Below are 27,559 nucleotides of genomic sequence, written 5' to 3'. Positions count from 1 at the left end.
CCGGCAGCGGCGGCTCCCACCGGGCTCTGTCCTCCCCTCCGAATCCCACACTCCTTGCCTTTTCCTTCTTCGCTCCACTCCTCCCCTGTCTTTCCCGCCCTTTCTTCCTTGATCTGCATCCTGCCCCTTTTCTTCTCTTCCTCTCGGGGCGGCTTTCCGTTCCCCAGATCCACTCTCCTTCAGATCCCGCAGAACGCCCGTTTCTCTTACTCCCTCCCTAACCCTGCGTTGCTTCCTCTGGGTCTCCCCCTCTCCCTCTGAGCCCCCTCTCCCCGTGCTGGGGGCCTGCTTTCTCCCGGAGGCGATTCTCCTGCCCAGCACCCCCCTTTGCCATCTCGCTGTGCCCCCAAATCTGCTTCTGCAGGTGTTTCGGGTGCGGGCTGCATGGTGGGTCTGAGTGCAGCCCGCGCGGGGATTAGGGACCAGGAAGTCCATCTAGCCTCGATGAGGGGTGGGGCGCCGTCCTGCTATCCTTAGCTCAGCCTGCAGCCTGGCGACAAATCGGGGTGCTTGTCTGAGAGGCAGAGCTCCGCTTCTCCGCTTCTCCGGCCCCTCTTCTGCCAGCGGGGACGCCAGCCCGCAGAGAGGGGACTCACTCCCTCTCCCTTCTCTGGCCGTTCTACTGGTCTTATCCCCCCACTCCCAGCTCCCCTAAACACTTGCTCCCCGCAGAGAAAGAGAGGCTGGGGTCAGATCCCCAGTCTGGCCCCAGGAGAGGGGCAGGGAGTTGGGGGTGATGCGGCCAAACCTGTCGGCAGAGCCCTTCCCGTATGCCCATGAAGCGGGGCCTCTGGAGGTTCTGCTAGGGTACCCCCTGCCCCCCAAAGACAAATGAAGAACTAAACTGATTTGGGGAGAAATGTCCCTAAACCTGCATTGGCAAATCACCAGACTCCAGTTTCGAGTAATTCTGCCAAGTGGGTGCCCTGCATTCTGGTTTTCTCAGGACTCGTGTGTGTGTGTGTGTGTGTGTGTGTGTGTGCGCGCGTGTGTGTGTGTGTGTGATGAATAGGGTACAGGCCAGGGTGGCAGTGCCCAGGGCCACACCCTTTGTATTGGGGTACCATGTGGTTTATGGCCGGGCCAAAGTGGCCCTTTGGATCAGCTCTGATGTCTCTTTGCTGAGACTCTTGGGTCTTGGTGTGCCCCTCCCCCAACCCCATCTGGAAGTGAGGGGCGAGGGGAGGCAGCGGACCTAAGCGGGACAGCTGGGGTGGTCCTTGGAGGGGCCTGAAGCTGGGAGTCTGCGGTGGGGAATGCAGCCCCCAAGCAGCCCCTGCGTGTGCAATGGCCCCAGGCCCCCTCAGTCTGCGGGGCCTTTCTTGTGCCCCTTAAGACCCCAAGCTTGGCAGCCCCGTGGGAACCTGAAGGACAAACATCGGGAGAGACCTGAGCTTCGGCGTCTCCGGGCCAGAGGCTGCCGCCCCGTCATCCCTGAGGACAAAGCGTCCGTGCGGAGCCCCTCCTGTCCTCCCAACCCCCAGTAGGAGAGGCAGTGGACCCCTGAGCTCCACCGGGCTCCCCCGCTGCCCACATCCCCAGCCCAGACCCCCGCACCGGCCGTCCAGAGGGGCCCTAATCAAATTAGGGGCCATTAGATCACCCTCGTGCCGAGGCCTGCGCTGGCCCCAGCCGTCAGAGCAATTTGGCTAAGCCGGGACGATGGCCGGGATGGCCAGGGCACGTTGGCCGCCCGCTCGGGGCCCCGCTGCGTCTCTCTGTCGCCACACTGGCCCGACCGGCGTCTCTGTCCCCCGGGCCCTGAGATTAGAGCCGCTGGGCTCCCTGCTGGGCTGGTCAGGGCCGTGGGGTGGGGGCTGCGGCCAGACCTCCCGCCCCACCCCCAGGAGGAGGGACGCTGTTGGGTTTGGGTGACCCAAGACCCTCATTCCACCACCATCAGTCCCCGCACCAATCGAAGCCTCAAAGAGGAAAGCCCCCGCCCCCGCCGTTCTGGGGTCCAGTTTGGGAAGAAGTTGGGGGGGGGCAAGCCAGACTTTCAGCCCCTTCAGCGCGCTGAGTGTCCACCTGGTCCACGGGTCTATAAATGTCGGCGTTTGTAGCCCGGCTGTGTGGAAATGGGATCCCCGAGAACAGCAAAGTTCCCTGTGTCCCCAGCGCCTGCAGACCCCCTCATCACGGCACCGGCTGGACCCCGAGTGCGCCAGAGCAGATGCTCTGGGCGGCCTGGACGGCAGTAAGGGTGGAGAAGGTAGCAAGGAGGGAGAAAAGCTGTTTTGCTGGCACCTCTGGGGCAGGGATGCCCGGGAAGGGCTGTCTGGGACCTGAGATGTGTCTCCAGCCCAAGGAGGGTGGCCTTCTCCGAAGTGGGGAAGTGGGGACCGAGCGGGTCCCACCAGCCGAGCTCCAGCTTCTTTAGCTGGACTTTGCCCCTTCACGGAACAAAGGGCCCAGCAGGGGGGTTCTTGCGACTCCACAAACTTCCTTCTCTTCCTTTGCATCCTTTAGAAGTTTTTGTGTTTCTCGTCTGGCTGTGGGGGTGGGGTATTATGTCTGCTGGTTTCTTCTCTCCCTTCCTGAGGGTCCCGGGCCGGCCGGCCACTCCAGATTTTGAGCGTCCAGCAGGGGGTGGGAAGTGCCCAGCGGAGGGAGCTAATTTATTAAGCAAACTTTATTAAGAATTCTGATTTACTGCCCTGTATGCTTTGGGCAGATTCCTGGAATATTAGCCTAACTTGTTCAGTTGGAAATTGTCATTTTTGAAATGTTTCTTTTTAATGAAATCTCTGGCCCCTTTTCAAAACAGGAGAAAAATAAAATCGATGTCCCCCTCCCCCCCGCCCCCCCGCCCCTCTGAGTTTATGGATAGAGTCCGATTTTTGAGGGGGAGGGAGATTTGGGGTTGATCTGGAAAGAAAAGGGTTTTGATTATGTTTTCCCAATTCCATCTTCTTTATTATTTTTAGATTATCCTAAATTCCATGCACAAATACCAGCCCAGATTGCATATTGTGAAAGCGGACGAAAATAATGGATTTGGCTCCAAAAACACGGCCTTCTGCACTCACGTCTTCCCGGAGACTGCGTTCATCGCCGTGACTTCCTACCAAAACCACAAGGTAAGTGCCGAGCGGAGGGGACCCCTGGCGAGGTTGCCTGCCCGCTCACCGCTGGCATCTGCTACTCCAGCCTGGCACCTGAAGTTCCGTTCCTGGTCAGGGAGGTGGTGCCAAGGGCTGGCGTGCCTGCTCCAAACACCCAAACGGGGGGTGGGGGGGTTAATCCTTGACACTGCATGGTCCCTGAGCACTGCCCGACCAACCCAGGCACCGCGGGGTGTGGCTCAAACACCGGCAGACAAACAAGGATGCTTTCTTCGCCCAGTGGGCACCAGCCGCCCCCACACCCCCATCTTTAGCTGGGCAGAAGCTGCTGCCTTATAATTACAGTATTTTGTAGTGCATTCCCCGGCTTGGGACGACGCACAAACATGCACCTTCCTGCACAAACACACGCACCCGTGCACACATGCGCACAGACGTGCACACGCAAATGTATACACACAGACACATGTGAATATCTGTGTACACGTGTACATGCATGTATACACACATGTCCACACACATGTACATCACATACATGCAAGCATGTACACATGTATACATATATGCATGCACACACAAAACTACACGCACAAAGAAACACATGCATATACCTGTGTACATGTGTACATAGATGTATACACACATGTCCACACACACGCATACCACACACATGCAAGCACATACACATGCATACACATGCACACACTCGTGCACACACACAAATATACACACATGTCCACACACATGCACACCACACACATGCAAGCACATATACACACATGCACGCACACATGTGCACAGACTAGCATACATGCTGATCAGAAACGAACGTGCCAAGTTCCGCACACTCATACACAAGCAAGCGAAGACCTGGTCCTGCCAGGCTCTGGGGCTGTGGTGTGGGGGCGCTGGTAGCCCCCGTTGTTTCTGTGGTGGCAGTTTCCTCTCCTGCTGTGCCTCCCAGAGCAGGTCACAGATCTCAGGGTCTGCTGCTCCTGCAGGGCCCAGCTGGGCTGTTGTGTGCTCACACACAGCATCGTGGGGTGCCTCGCTGGCAGCAGCCTAGATGCCCGGACTCTGACCCCTCGGCCCCAGCATGGGGAGGGGACACCGGGTAGTTTAGGAGCTGGTGGTGCCGTGGGGGGTCGTGCAGGGAGTTCCTGCCGGTGGGCAGTGTCTCAGAGGGCAGTTGCCCGACACACAGGCCCTGGCTGGAGTCTTAGGTGGGCAGTGTCTCAGAGGGCAGTTGCCCGACACACAGGCCCTGGCTGGAGTCTCACAGCTTGACAGTGCCGGGGAAGCAGGCGCCCAGGACCGCAGCTCAGGGAGCACGTTCTGCCTTTGCTTAGGAGAGAAGCTTCACTTGCCTCATCAGGCGTCACCTGGGTGTGTTAGAATTGCTTGATGGGGGGGGGGGCTTCAAGGTGGGGGGCGGGAAGACCCCTCGTCCTGGTTAGGAAGCTCTGGAATCAGGCGATGCTGGACTTTGGGGGGGGGGGTGGGGGGAGCTGTGCTACCGTGGGAGGGAGATCTGGGGGGTGAAGTGGCCACGTGGGACGCCGGGCTGGTCCCCAGCACTGCACGGTCCCCGAGTGTGGCCAGGACCAACGCCCCAGCACCGCCTTTAGTGTCCCCCCCAAACAAAAGATTTGGGGGAGATGGCCATGGGGAGGGGATGGTGGGGGTACTGTAGGGGTGATAAGAAGGGAGGGACTGACCCTCCCCTGCTCTCCTTTGTCTCCCCCCCCCCCCCACCAGGTGAGGGCGGGATTGGCTGAGGGGCCACACAGAGGCAGACAGGCTGGGCATGGGGGGTGCCATGTGTATGCATGTGTATTCATGTGTATGTGCTTGCATGTGTGTGGTATGCGTGTGTGTGGACATGTGTGTATACATCTATGTACACAGGTATATGCATGTGTTTCTTTGTGCGTGTAGTTTTGTGTGTGCATGAGTGTGTGCAGTAACAGGCTCTGCTGTTGGGGACGTCTCTTCTCAGCCACAGGCCCTGCTTGTTTTTTTTAAATTTAATTTAATTTATTTTTTATTGAGTCACCGTGAGCTACAATTACAAGCTTTCATGTTTGAGTTTCAGCCATACAATGATCTAACACCCACCCCTCCACCAGTGCACGTTCCCCACCACCAATGTCCCCAGTAACCCCCCACCCCCCTTTCCAACCCTCCATGCCTCCATGGCGGACAGTTTCCCCCATCCTCTGCTTTGGGGCATTATGGTTTGCAGTACAGATACTGAAAGGCCATCCCGTTCAGCACACGTGTCCCATCCCGAGCGATCCCTCCAGCCATCATTGACTCAGTGACCCCTTCTCCATCCCAGCTGCTTCTCCCCCAGCTCACGAGGCAGGCTGCCTACGATGGGGAAAGCCAGTTCTTGAGAGGGATTTCCCCGCAGAAGAAAATCTACTCACCCCCAAATGCCAGGGCCCAGGCCGGGCCCCCGTGCTGAGCCCGCAGCCAGTGCCCTGATCAGTCCCAAATGCTGACCCTTCCCTTTGTTTTTCTCCGGCCCGAGAGTCACACCCGGCCCCTCTCAGGGGCTAGTCCAGGCTTGGTGTCTGGGTCACTCCTGCTGGTGCCTGGTTGGAGCCCAGGGCTCCTGCCGAGCGGCCTGTACAGTGCTCCCAGGCCTGCTGAGGCTCCTTAAAGAGGAAGGCGTCTCCTAGGCTCTGAGCACATCCCGGTCAGATGCCCTGAACGCCGCCAAGTTATTTCGGGCTAATTGGAGTGTGGCTGCTCGGAGCCGACCTGCCTCCACTCTGGCTGCAGTGACTCAGGTTTAACGTTGTGGGAAGGGCCCCGTGGGGGAAAGATGCCCAGAAGACAACCCCCGAGGAGCCAAGACACTCAGCTCCCCAGCGTCAGATCAGAGGCTCCCAGTCCCTCAGCTCGTGCAAGAATTATCGAGGTGTCCCTGGCCCCCCTGAAAGTCCAGGTTCAGACAGAAAGGAAGTGGTGTGTGAGGACCTGGTGGAGATGCCTCAGTGCGGTGTCCTGATGACCTTAGGGTGCAGCAGGCGTGTGGAGGTCTGGGGGAGTCCCCCTGTGTGGGTTATAGTTATTTAGGTGGGCTGCACACACTCAGGGTGGGACTTACTCTTCTGGGGGGACCATTTGTGCTTTTGAGTATCGAACTTCTGAGTTTTCTGTGTGCAAGGCAAGAGACTCTTGAACCCTCCTGTTTTCTTTTTCTTTTTCTTTTTTTCTTGATTTCTTTGCTTTATTTTGGGGGGGGTCACACCTGGCGATGCACAGGGGTTACCCCTGGCTTTGCACTCAGGAATTACTACTGGCAGTGCTCAGGGAACCCTATGGGATGCTGGGAATCGAACCCGGGTCATCCGCGTGCAAGGCAAACGCCCTACCCTCTGTGCTACTGCTCCAACCCCTGTTTTTTCTTTTCTTTCTCTTCCTTTCTTTTATTTTCTTTCTTCCTTTCTTCCTTCCTTCCTTCCTTCCTTCCTTCCTTCCTTCCTTTCTCTCTTTCTTTCTTTCTTTCTTTCTTTCTTTCTTCTTTCCTTCCTTTTTTTGGGGGGGTCACACCCAACATTGCTCAGGGGTCACTCCTGGCTCTGCACTCAGGAATTACTCCTGGCGGTGCTCAGGGGACCATATGAGATGCTGGGAATCGAACCCGGGTCGGCCGCGTGCAAGGCAAACGCCCTACCCGCTGTGCTATCACTCCAGCCCTCCCCCTTCTTTCCTTCCTTCTTTCTTATTTTTAGTTTTTGTTTTTGAGCCATGCCTGGCAACGTCCAAGAGTTACCCCTGGCTCTCAGGAATTACTCCTGGTGGTGCTCCATGACTCTATGGGATGCCGAGGATCGAACCCGGGTCAGCTGCGTGCAAAGCAAGCTCCCAGTCTGCTGTATGATCACTCTAGACCCTGCTTTAGTTTCCTTGAGGCACAGTTGTCTTACAACCAGGACAAATATCGAAGAATTCGATCTGAGCTGTGCCACAGAGTTATGCAGCCTGACATTCATTACCGATCTTGTGTGACTATATTTTCTCTCCCCAATTCCTTTGTCCCCCCCCCCACATTTTTCTCTTTTCTAATGCTCGGGGCTCACTCCTCATGGGGCCCGGGGACTCTAGCGGGTGCTGGGACTCGAACCCAAGTCCACTGCATGCAAAGCCAGTGCCTGCCTTGCTGTACTATCTCTCCATCTCTTCGATTTCTATTTTTCTATACATCTCCCCAAAGGGCACAGGGGGCTCTTCCCAGCTGCGCTTGGGCTGGGGGAGGGGTCACTCCAGCTGTGGTGCAGGGGATAGAACCAGGGTTGGCCACCAACAAGACCACCAGTCACCCCTCTCAGCGCCCACCTGTGGGGTGGGGTTGCTCAGAGCCCTGACAGGTGCATTTGCCAGTGCCCGTGAGGACGCCATGCAGGGATGCATTTTCCTTCCGTGTTTGAGGGGGCTGGGGGGACGACCCTGTCCCTTCAGCTAGCCTCGTACCAGTTCCCTGGCATAGGGAGGGGTTGGAAGCAGCTGCCTCTCTTGCTTTCAACCCTGAGCCTCGCCCCTGGCAGTCCTTGAGACCCCCATACTCGGGGGCCCAGGATTCCTATGTGGGGAGCAGACCCATAAGCCCACTCGTGCCTCTGCCCACGTGGCCCGCGGGATCCAGTTGGCTGAGCCCTGAGGTTTGTAGGCCTGCCTCCTTCCCGGGGAGAAGCACCGAGGTGGGGCTCATGGCAGGGGGCGGAGACACTGCCACATTCCCAGGGTCACCCGGTCCTGAGGCTGAGCTGGGAGGGCCCCAGAAGTGCAGACATAGAGACTGGCCTAGGGCTGGGCCTCGGCCTGGGGAATAAATAGTTTGGGGAATGGACGTTTATTTCATTGCATTTGTATTTATTTATTTCATTGCATTTATTTATAAATAAATTAATTTATTTTTGCTTTTTGGGTCACACCAATGCTCAGGGGTTCCTCCTGGCTCTGCTCAGGGGACCCAAAAAATGTCCCTGGAGCATTTTTTGTTTTGTTTTGTTTTTTGTTTTTTGTTTTTTTTTTGAGGCACACCTGGCGATGCTCAGGGAACCGTCTGGGATGCCAGGGATTGAACCCGAGTTGGCTGTGTGCAAGGCAAACGCCCTCCCTGTTTTCTATGGCTCCGGCCCCTGAACCCTGGAGCTTTTTGGGTCACATCTGGCAATGTACAGGGCTTTACTCCTGGCTCTGCACTCGGTGCTCAGAGGACCATATGGGATGCTGGGAAATCAAACTGGGTCAGCCTCATGCAAGGCAAACGCCCTACCCGCTGTGCTATATAATATAGCTCCAGCCCCTGAACCCTGGAGCTTTTATTTTATTTTATTTATTTATTTTGCTTTTTGGGTCACGCCCAGCGATGCTCAGGGGTTACTCCTGGTTTTGCACTCAGGAATCACTCCTGGCGGTGCTCGGGGGACCCTATGGGATGCTGGGAATCGAACCTGGGTCGGCAGCGTGCAAGGCAAACGCCCTCCCCGCTGTGCTATTGCTCCAGCCCCACCCTGGAGCTTTTAAATGCACTAGAGGAACAGTTCCACTTGCTGTCTTAGAGTGAGCTCACTCTGCTGTCGGCTCTGGGTTGGTCTCCTTCACAGGGCAGAGTGCCTGGGCCTAGCTGCCTTTCCCGGGGGTGGAGGTGGGGGGTGCATCACTCCCCCAGATGGCTGAGGGCTCAGGACCAGAGATGAAAAAACCCCAGTCTTCCCGGCCTAGGCCATGCTCAGTGAACCACGTTTTTGTAAAGGTTTCACAGTGCTTGTCAGCAGCTTAGAAATATTTAGGTGCTCACATATGTTGGTGTACACACTGGGCTTCCCAGCCCTTGTGACAATGGCTGTGTGTATGTGTGTGTGTGTGTGTGTGTGTATGTGAGTGTTTGTGTGTGTGAGTGTGTGCGTGTGAGTGTGTGTATGAGTGTGTGTGAGTGTTTGTGAGTGCATGTGAGTGTGTGCGTGTGAGTGTGTGTGTATGAGTGTGTGTGTATGAGTGTGTGTGTGTGTGAGCGCATCTGCCCCACCGTAGGAACTCCCCCGGCAGCTAGAAAGCGTTTTCCTCCTGCTGAAATCATTGCGTAAGGACCCTGTATTTATGAGGTATGAGCTTTCTGGTGGGGACCAGGAAATGAACATAGAGAGACATAATTAAGATTTTTTTTTGGACCTCGTGAGGGTTTTGGGGGTTGTTTTATTTTCTTTCTAAAAGAAATGTTCCCCCCTCCCCCAGCCAGAATCCACAATTATTCTCATTAACTTTTACAGCTTGTGTCTCATTGGTGGAGTTGGCATTTATACGTCCTCTCCCCACGCCCCCCCCCCCCCGGCGTCCCTCCCCCCGGATATCTGGGCTGAGGCTGGATTTGGAGAGAGAGCGCAGGGAGATGATGGATGGAAGTCAGCTTCAGGGGAGTTTCTGGGGTAGTGCGGACGCCCGTGTGCGTTGGGCTGCAAGGGGGCAGTGTGTGGACAGGAGGTGGGGGGAGGGGCATTCTCAGAGAAGTGGCCTACTAGTCAGGGAACAGCCCAGCTGGACTCAGAACAAATAGCTGACGTTGGCATCAGCCCAGGTGAACCTTCCGCGGGCCAGTGGGCCCTGAGCTTTAGTCTCTGGGGCAAGAAGTCTGGTTCTTGGGGCTGGAGAGATAGCACAGAGGGTAGGGCGTTTGCCTTGCATGTGGCTGACCCGGGTTCGATTCCCAGCATCCCATATAATCCCTTGAGCACCGCCAAGAGTAATTCCTGAGTGCAGAGCCAGGAGGAACCCCTGTGCATTGCCAGGTGTGACCCAAAAAGAAAAAAAAGAAAAAAAAAGTCTAGTTCTTGCATATAAGGTCTGCATCTCTGTTTTTTTTTTTTTGTTTTATTTGGCTTGGGGGCCACACCCAGCCATGCGCGGGGTGTACTTCTGCCTCTGCATTCAGGGGCACCTCTCCTGCCAGTGCTGGAGGGACCAAGTGTGGGGCCGGGGATCAAACCCAGATCAGCTGCACGCAAGGCAAGCACCCCACCGGCTCTGCCCAGGCCCACCTCTCTGGACACAGACAGTCCCCACTTCCCCAGGCGTGCAGTGTGGCTTGTCATCATGGTTCCTCGTGTGCCGAGTGAGGCCAGTGCTCGTCAGCCAAACGCTCCTGGGAGTGCTCCATGGCTTGGCGTCTCCCTTTAAATCCCATGTTCAAGAAATCACCCCTGGGGCTGCAGTGATAGCACAGTGGGGAGGGCGTTCGCCTTGCATGTGGCTGACCTGGGTTCGATTCCCAGGATCCCATATGGTCCCCGGAGCACCACCAGGAGTTAAAAAAAAACACACACACCTGTCAGTTCTCGAATGACAGGTTCCCGTGGGGCGATTTTGCCTGGGCTGGAAGCAGATACTGTTCTTTTTGTGTGTTGGTTTGGATCTGGGGCCATACCCGGAGGGGCTGAGGGCTTATGCCTAGCTCTGCACTTAAGGATCCGCCTAACGGGTGGGGTCTGGGGCACTGTGCAAGTGCCTTAACCCCTGAACTGCCTCTTCAGCCAGATGTAAGTGCTCTGTGCACAGTGAGGAGCAGTGAGGAGAGGTTGGGCTTGAGGCCAGAGAGCTCAGCAGGGATAGAAAATCAAAAGGTGGGTTGGGCTTTGTGATAAAGTTCAGACAGGGGCTGGAGCGATAGCACAGCGGGTAGGGCATTTGTCTTGCACTTGGCCGACCAGGGTTCGATTCCCAGCATCCCAGAGGGCCCCCCGAGCACTGGCAGGAGTAATTCCTGAGTGCAGAGCCAGGAGCAACCCCTGAGCATCACCGGGTGTGACCCGAAAAGAAAAAAAAATGTTCAGACAGGGCATTTTCAACTCTGGATGGGTTTCCTGGGTAACCCTCAGGGTAAGTCGAGGAAATAACTGTGGATGTAGCATAATTGCTTCTCTGAGTGGTTATATTCTCGGAAGCTCCGGTGGTGGTGCGTAGGATTGGGGTAAGGTGGGGTCCTCAGAGGTTACTCCTTTCTCTCCTCTTGCCTCTGTTGAGGCTCAGGGGACCGTCCAGCACTGAGAATCAGGCCTGGGCCTCTTTCATGCAAAGCACGGGTTCCAGCTCAGTGAACGTATTCTCCAGCCCACAGAGTGATAACACAGCCAGTCTGACACTTCCTGTGCACCTGGCTGACCCGGGTTCGATTCCTGGCATCTCCTGTGGTTCCCTGAGCACTGTTAGGAGTAATTCCTGAGTGCAGAGACAGGTGTTGCCCCAGAGCATTGCCGGGTGTGGCCCCAAACCCCTCCCACCCCAATTTTTTTTTTCAGATTAAAATAAGCGATAGCACAGCGGTAGGGCGTTCGCCTTACAAGCGGCCAACATGGCCGACCCGAGTTCGATTCCTCCGCCCCTCTCGGAGAGCCCGGCAAGCTACCGAGAGTATTCGATATGCCAGACACAGTAACAACAAAGTCTCCAATGGAGACGTTACTGGGCCCACTCGAGCAAATCGACGATCAACGGGAGGGCCTTTTTAAAATAATACCACCCCACATTTCTGCTTTCTCTGATCATTCTGTGTTCTGAGCTTTTGGAGCAAATGACTTCATGATTCATTAGTTCAGCCCCAGTGCCACACCTGTTTGGTCTTCTCGGCTTGGAGGGCAGCGGGGGCAGGCGTGTGGGGTGGGGGGACTGACTTCAGTAACTGGGGGAGGAGAGCCCAGAGGGTGGGGCATGATTCCTTCCAGCCTTATTTAAATGATCTCAATTTTACTTAATGTTCTTTGAGCCTCAACTTGAAAAAAGAAAAAAGTTGGTGGTTAAGTGGGTTGTATTTTATTGTGAAAAAAAAAAAAAATCCGAGTTGGGAACGAAAGCCCCATTAGGTGATGGAAAATCGACTCAAAATAGAACTGAGCTCAGAAGTGTACATTTTCAAGACTGTTTTCCAAATGGATTTTATAGATTTTTCTACTCATTCCAAAAAGTCCAATCAAAATGGGGGCACTGCGGGAAGGCGGCAAAGGTACAAAGAACTAGAGGTGGGCAGGGGGCGTGGGCACCTACTACCCACGTGCTCGGTTGTCTGGAGAGTTGACTTGAGGGGCTGGCCAGGGGGTGCACAGGGCTGATGTGGGGCTGAAGTGATAGCACAGCGGGTAGGGCGTTTGCCTTGCACGCAGCTGACCCAGGTTCGATTCCCAGCATCCCATATGGTGCCCCGAGCACTGCCAGGAGTAATTCCTGAGTGTAGAGCCAGGAGGAACCCCTGAGAATCGCTGGGTGTGACCCAAAAAGAAAAAACAAACAAAAAACAAAACAAAAAAAAGGGCTGACACTCGGGCTCTGCATGCAGGCTTGGGTTTGTTCCAGAACATCACCAGGGCACCTGAGCCTGGAGTGGTCCCCGAGCACCACCAGTAGTGGCCATCAAACAGGCACAAAGCAAAAGTTGCCTTTATGTGTTAGGATAACTGTAGGTGCATGTTCTTGTATAGTGGCGAGCACAGAGCTCCGAGTGATGGTGGAGTGGGGAGGGCAGGCAGCCCATCAGGGTTCGATCCTCGGCATCCCATATGGCCCCCTGGGTCCCTCCAGGAGTGACTGCTCAGCACAGAACATCATTGGGTGTGACCCAACCCCAACTGCTCCCCAAATCAAAACCAAACCAAAGCACAGAGGTCCCAAATCCTGCCTGGGTCCCCCGCAGGCGTCCCCACTAGCAAGGCCAGCGGGGCTGGGGCTGTTCGTCATCATGCATGAAGCCCTGGTTTACTTCCGGGCTTAGGCCTGCGTTTCACATCCTACTGTAGTATCGAACGGAACAAACCCTGCCTGGGCTCACTGATCTTCTGGTCGCCCTCATTTTGCCTTTTGCAGAATGTCACCCGGGTGGCATCATAGAACATATTTTATTGATTTGTTTTGGGGGCTGGAGCGATAGCATAGCAGTTGGGCGTTTGCCTTGCACGCAGCCAACATGGCCGACTCGAGTTCGATTCCTCTGCCCCTCTCGGAGAGCCCGGCAAGCTACCGAGAGTATCTCGCCCACACAGCAGAGCCTGGCAAGCTCCCCGTGACGTACCCGATATGCCAAACACAGTAACAAGTCTCATGATGGAGATGTTACTGGGTCCGCTCGAGCAAATCGATGAACAACGGGAGGACCGTGACTATGCCGTTTGGGGATCATTCAGCATTGCTCAGAAGTCACTCTTGACTCTGCACTCCGTAGGGTGCCCAGGATTGAACCCAGGTCAACCACATGCAAGGCAAGCCCTCTACCTGCTGTACTATTGTTCCAGCCCCATTGAATGTCCTTTGGCTTTTTTAAAATGTGGATTTGGGGCCACACCCAGCAACAGCACAGGGGCTATTTCTGGCTCTGCACTCAGGGCTCAGGCTGACCTCAGGGGACTGTATTATGGAATGCTGGGGATTGCCTTGCTCATGGCCAAACCTAGGCTGGCCATGTGCAAGGCCAAGGCTTCACCTGCTGTACTATCTCTCTGGCCCCTGAATGTAACTTTCTAAACGCTGATATTACATGTATTTTAGTAGTAAAGACTCTGTATATACAGGGTTATATGCATATAGGGACATACAGACTATGATCATATGTACTATGCATATTATATTTTATATATCACATGTACCTATATGCATAAAACCAATATATATATATATATATATATTGGTTTTGTTTCAGGGCCACACATGGTACTGCTTGGGGTTTGTTCCTTTTTTTTTTTTTTAAGATTATTTATTTATTTATTTTTGCTTTTTGGGTCACACCCAGCGATGCACAGGGGTACTCCTGGCTCTGCACTTAGGAATCACAACTGGCGGTGATCAGGGGACTATATGGGATTCTGGGAATCAAACCCGGGTCAGCCGCGTGCAAGGCAGATGCCCTACCCGCTGTGCTATTGCTCCAGCCCTGCTGGTGGTTTTAAGATCAAACCTGGGGCTCCCACATGCCAAGCGTGTGTTCCAGCCCTTTGAACCATCTCCCTGGCCCTAGGTGTCTGATTTGCCTTCATGTTAGAGTCCCTTGTTTGCTTGTTTTTTAAATTTGGGGGGCCACACCTGGCAGTGCTGAGGGCTTACTCCTGGCTCTGAACTCGGGAATTACTCCTGGAGGTGTCCAGGGACCGTGTGGGATGCGAGGAAGAGAACCTGGGTCAGCTGTGAGTGAGGCAAATGCCCTCCCCGCTGTACTGTCACTCTGGCCCCTCATTAGAGAGTGTCTGAAGTTGCTGAACAAGTCACCTCTCTCAGAACACAGGGCCACAGAAGACCAAGTGGGTCAAGAGACTCAGAACGCCTCATGACTGCTGGTGACTCAAAGTAACGAGTCACCAGAACAGTAGTTCAGAGCAATAGTCCCACGGGGAGGGCGTTTGCCTTGCACCCAGCCGACCCGGGTTCAATCCCCAGCATCCCATATGGTCCCCTGAGCACCACCAGGAGTAATTCCTGAGTGCAAAGCCAGGAGTAACCCCTGAGCATCGCCGGGTGGGACCCAAAAAGAAAAAAAAAGTCAAAGAAACTAGTTCTTGTTTCTAAGTCCACCACTGACCATAGGGACAGAGTTTTGTGGGTGCTCAGATTTGTGGAGTGCAGAGGGGATTTTCCCCATTTCTCTTCTCTGTTCTCCTTCCGACCCTCCTTCTGTCGGGGGAGCCCCAGTGGGTGTGAAAAGTTGTTTCCAGTCTTGCAGCCGAGAGAAGCCTGTTCTGGAGCGTAGGGCTTCCTGCGACTCTCTGGAGTCTGGAGAGTCAAAACAGTCACTTCCTTTTTATGGACTAGGAAGAGATTTCAGGGCGACATTGAGAGAATTTTAGACTTGGAAATAAGTAAGTAAGTAAAGTAAAGGCCCTCCCGTTGATCGTCGATTTGCTCGAGCGGGCCCAGTAACGTCTCCATTGGAGACTTTGTTGTTACTGTGTCTGGCATATCGAATACTCTCGGTAGCTTGCCGGGCTCTCCGAGAGGGGCGGAGGAATCGAACTCGGGTTGGCCATGTTGGCTGCGTGCAAGGCAAACACCCTACCCGCTGTGCTATCGCTCCAGCTGTGCTATCGCTGTGCTATCGCTTCCAGACTTGGAAATATGCTTCCATTTTTTAAATTATTATTATTGTTTTACTTTTTGGTTTGGGGACCACAAATGGCTCAGGGCTTACTCGTGGCTCTCGCTCAGGGGTCACTCCTGGCGGCACTCAGGGGACCCCATGGGGTGCCAGCATTGGCCACGTGCAAGGCAAGTACCTTAACCCCTGCAACATCTCTCGGGACCCTGGAAAGGTACGTAACAACATGGTTCAGCTGGGCAGCTGTCTGAGGTGGAGATGGGGAGCCCAGGACCCCTGAGAACCCAGCCCGGTCTCTCTGCCTCCAGAGTGTTCTATAGTGCCCCTTGGAGCTCCCTGGAGCCAATCCTTGGGGATGCCCTGTTTTCCCTAGTTGATGCTATATGGGTATTTTGCGTGGAAAGTTCTGGGCCTCTGAGCCAGGATCTGCTCCACGATCAAGTTTTGTGCATTGCCACAAACATTCGAGCGAGGGTTCTCTCCTTCTCCCCTCCAAACTGGAAGAGGTTTGCACCGAACCCATCAGAGTCAGCCCTGAGCACAGAGCCAGGAGTCAGCCTTGAGCATAGAGCCAGGAGTCAGCCCTCAGCACAGGACCAGGAGTCATCCCTGAGCACAGAGCCAGGAGTCATCCCTGAGCACAGAGCCAGGAGTCAGCCCTGAGTAGAGAACCAGGAGTCAAGCCTAAACACAGAGCCAGGAGTCAGCCTTGGACACAGAACCAGGAATCAGCCCTGAGCACTGCTGGGAGTGGCCTCAAACTTCCCCCGATAATAGTGGGTGCTCTTTTATTTATCGGGGTCCTGGTTTTCCTCCAAGTAGCGAATGCTGTAAAGCTAGGAAATAAGTCTGGATTGGTGGGATTTTGAAAGCCAGAATCGAGGGGTGTTTGTTCCAGACCCACAAGATGGGAACCCCACCCCCACCCCGCTTCTCCCTTTTCCAGGAGGACTCTACCTAGTTGTGGGACATGAGGTACCCTGCAAACACAGGCAGCATTTCAACTGGCGGGCAGGGGACTCAGCATCGAGGTCTAGATCATGTCAGAAACACAAAATGCTATGACCCTCCTCCCCGCCGCCCCTGGCTGGGACGCTGCAGAGTGTGACTCCAATTAACAGGCAAACCGAAACCAGCTCCTCCCTTCCAAAAGCCATCTTCTGGCGACATTTCTCAATGGCTTCCACTGGAGCCAAGCGGCGGCTTCTATGGACCTGCCTGCCTTCCTTGGCCTTTCCTGGTGGCCAAGGGCCACGTTTCCATGACGTGTCTTAGGAGCCGTGTCCCCTGAGGTGGTCTGGGAGTGACCCCATGACAAACAGCTCTCTTTCTCTCTCTCTCTCTCTCCAGATTACCCAACTGAAGATTGAGAACAATCCCTTCGCCAAAGGCTTCCGGGGCAGCGATGACATGGAACTGCACAGGATGTCAAGGATGCAGAGGTGAGGGGTGGGGAGCTCCATGCTCCACGCAGAGGTAATGGGTCGGGTGTTCCGTGCTTCATGCAGAGGTGAAGGGGAAGGGTGCTCTGTGCTCTGTGAAGAGGTGAGGGGTAGGGTGCTCCATGCAGAGGTGAGGAGTGGGGTGCACTGTGCTCCATGCAGAGGTGAGGGGTGGGGAGCTCCGTGCTCCATGCAGAGCTGGGGGGGGGGGCTCCGTCCTCCATGCAGAGATAATGGGCGGGATGTTCTGAGCTCCGTGCAGAGGTGAGGGGTGGGGGGATCCATGCAGAGATGAGAAGTGGGGTGCTCCATGCTCCGTGCAGAGGTGAGGAGCAGGGTTCTCTGTGCTCCGTGCAGAGGGGAGGGGTGGGGAGCTCCATGCTCCATGCAGAGATGAGGCGAGGGTGTCCCGTGCACCCCCAGCCCCTCTGAGCCCCGAGGAGGAGGCGCACTCTCCTGCCTTCCGCTCACTCTCAGTCTGGGGTGAGCAGAAGGAATCTGGGGTCTGCATCTCCCCTGGGAAGCAAAGCACCTCCTGCCCCCCTCTGCAGTCTGGTTCCCCGGGGGGTCCCTGCCTCCGCCGGCACGCCTCTCCCTGCCTCCTCTCCCCCACTGACGTGTTCTTGGTAACAGCGCTGGGAGCCCTCATTCAGGTGGGGGCAGGAGCAGACTTGACGCCGTATGCTGTCCAGATTGTAGGACCATGGCCGCTCCTCTCCCTGTCCCGTGGTCAGTGTTCTGAGACGACGAGTGGACGGGACGATGCCAAAGTTCCCCAGTGGGAAATGGGGTTGGATGGCAAAGGGCCGGCCTAGCGGTGCCTGTAGAGCCCAGCACTCCCGGCCGCTCGCCCCTGAGAGACACTCCAACACACCTGGGGTCTCGGCCGGGAGGAAGCCCACCCCAGCCCTCCTTTGGGGGGAGTAGTGTTTCAGAATAACACAGGTCATGTAGGAAGCATCTCTTAGTCTTTCTGGAAGACACGGGAAAGGTGAGCCCACACACTCCTTTATAAGAAAGTCTCAGAGGTTTGGGGGTTTGGTATTGGGTCCAGGTTTGTTCCCCGAGTTCATACACAAGATGGTTCATCTCTCTCCCTGAGCTACCTGAACCCGGCCCTGCACATCTTTCTTTGTTCTCTCTCTCTCTCTCTCTCTCTCTCTCTCTCTCTCTCTCTCTCTCTCTCTCTTCCTTCCTTCCTTCCTTTCTCTTTTTCTTTCTTTTCTTCTTTCCTTCCTTTTTCTTTATCTCCTTTCTTTCTTTCTCTCTTCTTTCTTCCCTTCCTTCCTTCCTTCCTTCCTTTCTTTCTTTCTTTCTTTCTTCTTTCCTTTTTCTTTATCTCCTTTCTTTCTTTCTTCCTTTCTCTCTCTTCTTTCTTCCTCCCCTTCCCTTCCTTTTTCTTTCTCTCCTTCCTTCCTTTCCCTCCCTCCCTCCCTTCCTTCCTTCCTTCCTTCCTTCCTTTCTCTTTCTCTCTCTTTCTTTTTCTTTCTTTCTCTCTTGTCTTTTTGGGTCACACCTGGCAATGCTCAGGGCTTCCTCCTGGCTCTGCATTCAGCAATTACTCCTGGTGGTGCTTGTGTGATCAGGTGGGATGCCGGGGATTGAACCTGGGTCGGCCGCATTCAAGGCAAACGCCCTTCCTGCTGGACTGTCGCTCCGGCCCTATTTATTTTCTAATCGTTCTTGTTTTGGCGCTGCCAGGATCCAACCTGGACCTCACGCGTGCCAGGCACGTGCTCTCCGCGGTGCCCACCCCTGTTTCGAAGGAGCACGTTGCCTAATAATGCCCCGCGTGAGCTCTTCCACCACCGTATCTGTGCGACCGTGTTAGTGGTGACACGGGGAAGGCAGAGCCCAGCTGACCACTGACCAGGTCAAGAGGGCAGACAGGGGCATCTGCCTCGCTCTCCCGGGGAGCTTGGGGTGCCCCAGCTCTGGGGTGGAGGGGATTGAGCGGAGCAGCCTCAGGAGGAAGCTACAGAAGCCGGCTGGCCTGGGTTTCAGCACTCCTCTACACTTACAAGAGGCTGCATCCTTGGGCAAGTCATTGCACTGCAGGGGCCTCAGTCTTGCAAGCTGTGAAATGGGCAAGTAAGACAGCGTTTGCATTCTGGGCTCGGCAGCTGTAATGTGCTCGTGTCCCTGTCTCCCTCTCTCAGAGCTGTCTGACCTGGGAGTGAGTCATTCCGACTCTTGACTGTGCCCTGTGGGGGCTGTGTTCTAGGCTCTGGTCTTCTCCTCACTTGCCCTCCCCCGCAGTCACAGACAGGAGAGGGAGAAAGATGTCTCCGGGGGTCGGCCGTGATAACAGTGCGCGCAGGAACTCAGGCTGGCGGATAATCTTGTAATCCTGTTTCCTGCTTCTCCCACACCCGGGGACAGCTGGGGTGGGGAGCTGAGATTACTCCAAGTCTTGGGGCGGGGGCGGGCTCTGTGTCGTTCCTTGTCCACCTGGGGAATTGACCGCCCCGAAGGTCGTGGCTCGGGGTTTAGCTCTGGGGGAGGACGGGGAGCGACGCTTCACGTTATGGGGAGAAGGGGGCAGGACGACTACCCGGCAGCCAAGACTTGGGGTCTCGGTCTTTTCCTGCCTCGGTTTCTGGGGGAGGGACGAGCCGCTTGTCATCCGAACAGGAGCGCGAGGGAACCACGAGGAGAAAATGGGGTCCCGCGGAAGCCCGTCCCGAGTGACCCAGGAAACGAGCGCCCAGGCTGATCCGGGCTTAAAGCCAGTCCCGGGGGCTGGGGGACAGCTCTGAGGGCTCCTGAGCCCGGGTTCAGCCCCCCCGACCGCGGGGTCCCCCAGCCACCAGAGGGTTTCACTGAGCGCCACTGTTTGTGGTCCCCAATCCAACCACCAAGCAAAGCCGACCTGTCACTGTACAATCCTGCGGCAAGAGACACTGTTAGCGGGACCCGGGCACGTGGGACTGAGGCTTCTGGATGCTATTGCTTGGGGTGACAGTGAGTGGTCAGGAAGGGGCGTGACCTTCGGGCTACTTGTCCCAGGGAGTAGGTGGATGTGGCACTCAGACTGGCATTGAGATGAGGGGGAGCGAGGTCAGGGGCCACAGGACCTTGGTTTGTGACTCGTTCCCGAATGTCCCTCCTGACAATGCCTGGGGAGACCCCTCATTTCTTCCACTGCTCCCATCTATCAAAGAGTGTTTTATTATTATTATTATTATTATTTTGGCTTTTTGGATCACATCTGGAAAAGACTCCTGGCTCTGCACTCAGGAATCACTCCTGGTGGTGCTCAGGGGTGCTCTACCCACTGTACTATCGCTCCAGCCCCCCCCCCCCCCAGGGGACTTTTTATTTAATTATTTATTTCTGATTTTTGGGTCACACTCAGCTATGCTCAGGGGTTTCTCCTGGCTCTGCACTCAGGAATCACTCCTGGCAGTGCTCGGGGGACCCTATGGGATGCTGGGAATCGAACCTGGGTCGGCCACATGCAAGGCAAATGCCCTCCCCGCTGTGCCATCGCTCCAGCCCCCCAAGGGGACTTAAAGGGGGGCTCGGATTCCAGGGGAAGGGGCAGGGAGCCCGTGTCCTCGAGCGTAGTCACTGTCAGAGGATGCCACTCAGCATCTGACTCAGCCCACGCTGGAGGGGTGCTGGGGGCTGAGACAGGGCTGTGAGGAGGGGGAGCCCACAGCCCCCCACTGCCCCAGGCGACCTCCCATCTGCAGTGGGACATCACCCTCGCCCACCTGCCTGGCCAGAGCCTAGTGTTTGGGAACAGCTCCTGCCCTGTCCACCGCCAAGAGCCTGGAGGGGGCCAGAGGGGTAGTCCAGCGGGGAGGGCATTTGCCTTGTGTGCGGCTGACCCACGTTCAGTCCCCGGCATCCCACAGGGTCCCTGGAGCTCACCAGGAGTGACCCTGAGCACTGTCAGCTGTGACCCCAGCCAAGAGCCCATAGTGAGGGTTAGAGGGCTGGCGGTAGGGCTGGCTTGGGGGGCTCAGCGCCCTTCAGGATGCACTGAGGCTGCTGCCCCTCTCTCCAGCTGCAGCTGGGACAGCCCAGAATGGGTACCCCAAACTGGACCTTGGCCAGCTTGCATTGTGAACCCCCCAGCCCTCCAGCCTGGGAACCGGGCAGTAAAGTTTGGGGGGCTCAAGGTATCCCAGATGCATGTTGCTGGCTCGTCTGCGAGCGTCTCTGCCTCCCACTCAAACACCCACCCTGCAAAGGGGCAACCATTCTCATCTCGGCCCCTCCTTCCTCCGTCGGGCCCCAGACCCCTCTGGGAAATCTCGTTCAAGCCACGACTCTCAAGGTACACGTAGGAGATGTGTTTCAAACTGTCTCCAGGCACCCGGGGGGTCTGGGACCCCTCCAGGGCCTCCCCCCTCCACCTGAACCTTCCTTCCCTCCTTAGATGAACCCCGCAGGGGCGTCCAGCAAACTGGCAACTGAACCACAGGTGAAGGGGCAGGAGCGTCCACTGATACTAATGCCCAGTGGGCTGCAGGGCCCTACTGGGGCGTCACTCCCTGCCCCAACCCCTGCACCTCGCTGTTCGTGAGGGGGGCTGGTGTGGGCCAAGTGTGCACCAGTCTAAGTTGGAAACGGAAGTTTGTCCTCTCTGGGGCGGGGGTGGTCATGGCTGTTGGGTGGGTAGTGATGCTCAGGACAGGGCCCCTCCCCCGTCTGTCACTCAGCTGCGACATCTGCTTCTGAGCCCAGGGTCCTGCTCTGCAGAGCTGCGTGTCTGAGGGGAGAGAGGAACAGGGTGAGTGCAGGGGTGCGGGAGTGTGCTCGCGCGGGTATAGGAGTGTGTGGGTGTGTGCGAGAGTGCACGTGTGCATGAGTGTATCAGCATGTCTGAATGGGTGGGTGTGCGGGAGTGTGTGAATGTGTGAGTGTGTGTGGGTGGGTGTGCATGAGTGTATGAGTGTGTGGGTGTGCATGAGTGTGTGAGAGTGTGCGAGTGTAGCAGAGATGAAGTTTGTGCTGTTAAGATTTAATCTGGGGAGGAGGGTTCGAGCGACAGTACAGCAGGTAGGGCATTTTCCTTGCACACGGCCTACCCGGGTTTGATTCTCAGCATCCCATATGGTCCCCCAAGCACTGCCAGGAGTTTTTCCTGAATGCATGAGCCAGGAGTAACACCTGTGTATCCCTGGGTATGATGCAAAATAATAATAATAATAATAATAATAATAATCTGGGGGCCAGAGCGACAGTCCAGTGGAGAGAGCATTTGCCTTATATGCGGCCGACCTGGGTTTGATACCCGCCATCCCATAGGGTCCCCTGAGCACCGCCAAGAGTAATTCCTGAGTGCAGAGCCAGGAGGAACCCCTGAACACTGCTCGGTATGACCCAAAAAGCCCCCCCAAATTTAATCTGGGGCAGGGGGGAAGTTTCCAGGGGCAGGTGTGCTCTGGGAGGACCCCATCATTCCACGTGGTTCCCAGGAGCGACCCCCGAGCACAGAGCCAGAAGCGCTGCTGGGTTTGGCCCCAACAAAAGCTCAGACACGTTTTATGCAACGGGACCAAAAGGCTCAGCTCCTCCCCCGGGCGTCCTGGCCCTTCCCGAGTCTGTCCGGAATTCAGGGGGCACCAACCTCACCCCAGCTTCTTCCCACAGGCGTTTCCTCCCCCGTTATCCCTAAGCCTGGGCCCGGCGTTGCCGTTGTGCGGGGGTGCAGGGCTGTTAGAGATCATTCTCGCCAGCGCGCCTCCCCGCAGTTCCAGAAGCATCTGTGGAGCAAGACCCATAAACCCTTAAAGCATTTTTTTGTTTTGGGGGACATACTCAGCTGTGCTCAGGGCTCTGACTCTGCTTTGGGGATCACTCCTGCTAGGGCTCGGGAGTGAGGGGTGCTGGGGCTGGGACTAGGTTGGCCGTGTGCAAGGCTAGTGCCTTACCCCCGCGTTACCTCTCCAGCCCCCTTATGTTTTCCTTTTTTAAAAAAAATTATTTTTAAAAATGAAATCAGAGTGAGATGCAGTTACAAATTTGTTCATGATTGCGTTTCAGTTATATAATATTCGAGCACCTGTTCCTTCACCAGTGTACATTTCCCACCACCAAATGTCCCCCAGTTTCCTTCCTATCTTCTTGCCTCTACGGAAGACTTTGCTCCTCCTTCTCCTCCTCCTTCTCCTCCTCTCCTCCTCCTCCTCTTCCTCCTCCTCCTCCTCTTCTTCCTCCTTCTTCTCCTCCTCTTCCTCCTCCTGCTCCTCCTCCACCTCTTCCTCTTCCTCCTCCTCCTCCTTCCTCCTCCTCCTCCTCTTCCTCCTCCTCTTCTTCCTCCTCCTGCTCCTCCTCCCCCTCTTCCTCTTGCTCCTCCTCTTCTTCCTCCTCCTGCTCCTCCTCTTCCTCTTCCTCCTCCTCCTCCTCCTTCTTCTTCTTCTTCTTCTTCTTCTTCTTCTCCTCCTCCTCCTCCTCCTCCTCTTCCTCCTCCTCCTCTTCCTCCTCCTCCTCTTCTTCCTCCTCCTCCTCCTCCTCCTCCTTCTTCTTCTTCTCCTCCTCCTCTTCTCCTCCTCCTCCTCCTCCTCCTCTTCTTCTTCTCTTCTCCTCCTCTTCCTCCTCCTCCTCCTCCTTCCTCCTTCCTCCTCCTTCTTCTCTCTCCTCCTCCTCCTCCTCCTCCTCCTTCCTCCTCCTCCTTCTCCTCCTCTTCCCCTCCTCCTCCTCCTCTTCCTCCTCCTCTTCTTCCTCCTCCTGCTCCTCCTCCCCCTCTTCCTCTTCCTCCTCCTCTTCTTCCTCCTCCTGCTCCTCCTCTTCCTCTTCCTCCTCCTCCTCCTCCTCCTCCTCCTCCTCCTTCTTCTTCTTCTTCTTCTTCTTCTTCTTCTTCTTCTTCTCCTCCTCCTCCTCCTCCTCCTCCTCCTCTTCCTCCTCCTCCTCCTCCTCCTCCTCCTCCTCCTCCTCCCCTCTCTGTCCTTATGGGCATTATGGTAAAATCCTATTTCTTAAAAAAAAAAGATCCCAGATCCATTTTGAGTCCCAGTTGCCAGGATGGACCCTCCCTAGGAAATGACCAGCCAGCTCTAAGGTTTCATCCTGGCGGGGGGGGTGTGGGGGGTTCTCAGGCCATCCAGCTGACTTGCATGGTAAAAGTTTGTGCCTCAAAACGTAATTACTCGTGATTCATAGGCGGGTGTTGCTGGAACAGCGTGTCCCCACATATGCGCTAAACCTTTCCGTGTCTGGGTCATGATACAGCCCCGGTGGGTGCCAATGCTCTGTAGACCCATATTACAGGCAGGGAGACTGAGGCACATATAGTCAGAGCCCAGAGGGCCCCACAGGGGCCGGGAAAGGGAAACCAGAAACATCTGTGACACCAGAGCCTGACCTCGGAGTGACTGTCGGGTGGGAAATAACACCAAGATTAGGTTTATTTATTTCTCTGTTTTGTGCCCTTTTTGGGGGGGGAGGGTTGTGGGTGCTCTCCCCAAGCAGTGCTCAGAAGGCCACTGGGTCAGAGCTCCGTAGGCCAGTTCCCGGCCCCCATGCCCAGCTTGAACAAGAGACTCCTTGTCTCCAAAGGAGAGTGGCCCCGTCTCCCGAGGGTGCCCCAGTCTGGACCGCGGCGGTCTAGCCCTGGTGCCGTATGGGGTGGTGGTTTCTTTTCTGGGCATGCGCGGGGCCACATCCCTCCGCGGCCAGCGCCCGGGGCTCACGTTCCAGTGCTCACCTCCCAAGAACAGAAGCTCTCCCGGACGGGGCACTGGCCGGGAAGGGGTTCGGCCCCCCCAGAACTGGCCCCAGACCTCTGCTTTCCTTGTTGGCCGAAGCCTACCCGGATGGAGTGGGCGGGGGCCTGGGGTGGGGGTCCCACCCGCGCCCTCCTCCCCGCCCGCCCTGCCCTGGCCACCTGCCCTTGAAAGGCCGATTGAGCGCGCGGAGTGGAAAGTGCGCTGGCCCGCTCGGCCGCGGCACCACGTGTGCTCGTAATATTTTACGACCCGGACGCGTGACAATGCTGTCATTCATCACACCCGCTCGGGGCCGCGGCGGGGAGAGGCGGGGACCTGAGCTGGGGTGCGGGGTCCGGGCGCCCGGCCCAGCAGAAGGTGCTGCTTGCTTTGGGGCAGCGGCTGTGCCGGCCAAGACGTGGGCACCTGCTGGCCACCACCCCGTCTAGCTCGGTGGCTGTGGGAGCACTGTGTCTGTGGGTCCGGGGGTTGGTGGCCCTTTTCCTCTGGCCTCTCGGCTCACAGGACCTTGGGAGAAGGACCCAGACTTAGGCGGACTCTTAGCTGTGTGACCTGGGTCCAGTTGCTGAACCTCTCTGGGCCGCAATTTCTTCCTCCCTTCCTTCCTTTGTTCTTTCTCCCTTTCTTTTTCCATTTTTTTTTGTTTCTGGGTGACACATGGCGATGCTTGGGGGACTCTATGTGGCCCTCAAGGCTCAGACTCCCTCAGTTTCTCTAAACTCTGTTCATTCATTTTTTTTTTGGCTTTTTTTGGGTCACACCTGGTGATGCACAGGGGTCACTCCTGGCTCTGCACTCAGGAATTACCTCTGGCGGTGCTCAGGGGACCATATGGGATGCTGGGAATCGAACCCGGGTTGGCCGTGTGCAAGGCAAAAGCCCTACCCGCTGTGCTGTCGCTCCAGCCCCATCTCTGTTCATTCTTCCGTTCATTTATTGTGATGACTTTGGTTTTGAGGCCACGGTTAGGGGCTATATCCCTGGCACTTCTGGGGTGTGAGCCCTGGCTGTGCTTTGGGGTCCATTTGTGGTGCTGGACATTCAAGGTAGCCTCAGCGACAGGCAAGCCGAGAGCCTGCTTCCCTATCCGGTTTCTCCAGCCCTCCCCCAAGTTCTTTATTTCATCGATCGACTTTTCGAGGGTTGTTTTGGCGCCACACCCAGCGGTGCTCAGGGCTTGCCCCGGCACTGTGCTCAGGGATCACTCTTGGTGGACTCGGGGGGCCCTGTGGAATGTGGGGGATCAAGCCCAGGCCAGCCTTGTGCAAGGCACACGCCCTCTCCCCCTGGATTGCCTCAGCCCCTTCTGCCCCAGTTTCTTGTAAGCACCTCCATTGAAACGGGGCGTTTGATTTGCTGTTTTTGGCTTTGGGAGGCCCCACCCGGCCACGCTCAGGGCCAGGGATCTAACTGGGGCTTCCTGTGTGCAAAGCCGAGGCGGGGGGGGGGGGGGGGCAGCCCTTGAGCTTTCTCTCGGGCCTCCTGAAATGGAAATTCTTCCCAGCATCCGAGGAGGGAGCCCGGATGTCAGCTAGTGCCGTGACTGGCACAGAGGGCCCTGAGAAGGATGGCGGGGAGGAGGGGGAGGAGGAGGAGGAAGAGGTGGGGGAGGAGGGGGAGGAGGCGGGGGAGGGGGAGGAAGAGGAGGAGGAGGAGAGGACGAGGAGGAAGAAGAGGAGGAGGAGGAGCAGGAGGAGGAAGAGGGGAAGGGGAAGGGGAAGGGGAAGGGGGAGGGAGAGGAGGAGGATCAGGAGGGGGACAAGGAGGAAAAGAAGGAGGAGGAGGAGGACGGGGAGGACAAGGAGGAAGAGGAGAAGGAGGGACAGGAGGATGGGGAGGACGAGGAGGAGGAGGAGAGGATGAGGAGGAAGAAGAGGAGGAGTGGGAGGAGGAAGAGGGGAAGGGGGAGGGAGAGGAGGAGGAGGAGAGGATGAGGAGGAAGAAGAGGAGGAGGAGCAGGAGGAGGAAGAGGGGAAGGGGAAGGGGAAGGGGGAGGGAGAGGAGGAGGATCAGGAGGGGGACAAGGAGGAAAAGAAGGAGGAGGAGGACGGGGAGGACAAGGAGGAAGAGGAGAAGGAGGGACAGGAGGATGGGGAGGACGAGGAGGAGGAGAGGAGGAGGAGCAGGAGGAGGATCAGGAGGGGGACAAGGAGGAGAAGAAGGAGGAGCAGGAGGAGGAGGACGGGGAGGACAAGGAGGAAGAGGAGAAGGAGGGACAGGAGGATGGGGAGGACGAGGAGGAGGAGGAGAGGATGAGGAGGAAGAAGAGGAGGAGGAGTGGGAGGAGGAAGAGGGGAAGGGGGAGGGAGAGGAGGGGGACAAGGAGGAAAAGAAGGAGGAGGGGGAGGACGGGGAGGACAAGGAGGAAGAGGAGAAGGAGGGACAGGAGGATGGGGAGGACGAGGAGGAAGAGAGGAGGAGGAGCAGGAGGAGGATCAGGAGGGGGACGAGGAGGAGAAGAAGGAGGATGGGGAGGACGAGGAGAAGTAGGAGGAGTTGGAGGAGGAGGATGAGGAGAATAGCAAGAATGGGGAGGAAGAGGAGAAGGAGGAGGAGCAGCAGGAGGAAGAAGAGGGGAAGGGGGAAGGGGAGGAGGGGGAGGGAGAGGAGGAGGAGGAGGAAGATCAGGAGGGGGACGAGGAGAAGGAGGATGGGGAGGAAGAGGAGGAGAAGGAGAAGGAGGAGGAGCAGGAGGAGGGGTGGGGAGGAGGACCAGGCACGTGAGGGGAGGGCCAGCCCCTCCCAGGTTTCTCCAGGACGCGGTCCTCCTGCAGAGTGGCTGTCCGCTCCCCCCGGGCCCAGTGAGGCCCTGTCCGGATCGTGGCCTCTCCTTCCCTCTGCCTCGGCCGCTTCCCGCGGGTCACCTGCCCTGGGGGTCACCTGCCCCTCCTGTGCTGGCCTGTGTGGGTCGGGCCAGGGCCGCGTGAGTCAGGCCCTGAGAGCAGAGCCGGGACAGCCCGCGGGGGGCGGGGGGGCACCCGGGAGGCGCGTGCTGTCTGGGGCGGCGGTCGGGGATGACGCCAGTAATCCAGAGCCGCCCGTCCCGAGGGCCGCCTGTGGTCTGGCGGGCGGGTGGGCCGGGACCGGCGAGCCCATTGATGGTTCTGTCGTAAAGTCCCCAGCCAACATTTTTGGGGAGTTATTTGCTTTAATTAAAAAAAAATTAAAAAGTTCCCCTGAAGAGCCGCCGAGTGCAAGAGCTCCCCTGCGGCTTTGGGGTGCTGGGGTAGCCCCGGGCTCACCGCTGGGCCCCGAGGGAGGGTCTTGGGGAGGGGTCTTCCTGATGCGTCTCAC

General features: G+C 56.7%; 1 protein-coding gene across 1 annotated transcript in view; it reads left to right on the top strand.

Annotated features, from left to right (window-relative positions):
• The window catches only part of TBX5 (T-box transcription factor 5), a 44,788-nt gene that overhangs the window by 4,484 nt on the left and 12,745 nt on the right, over positions 1–27,559 (top strand). Inside the window, exons 5-6 of the mRNA XM_056108000.1 lie at positions 2,928–3,080; positions 16,492–16,583. Of these exons, the coding sequence (XP_055963975.1) occupies positions 2,928–3,080; positions 16,492–16,583 (245 nt within the window). The remainder of the gene's footprint in view (positions 1–2,927; positions 3,081–16,491; positions 16,584–27,559) is intronic.

Source organism: Sorex fumeus, unplaced genomic scaffold (genome assembly GCF_029834395.1).
Source record: "Sorex fumeus unplaced genomic scaffold, SorFum_2.1 ptg000189l, whole genome shotgun sequence".
In the NCBI taxonomy this organism is placed as follows: domain Eukaryota; kingdom Metazoa; phylum Chordata; class Mammalia; order Eulipotyphla; family Soricidae; genus Sorex; species Sorex fumeus.
This window is presented reverse-complemented; position numbering and strand designations above follow the sequence as displayed.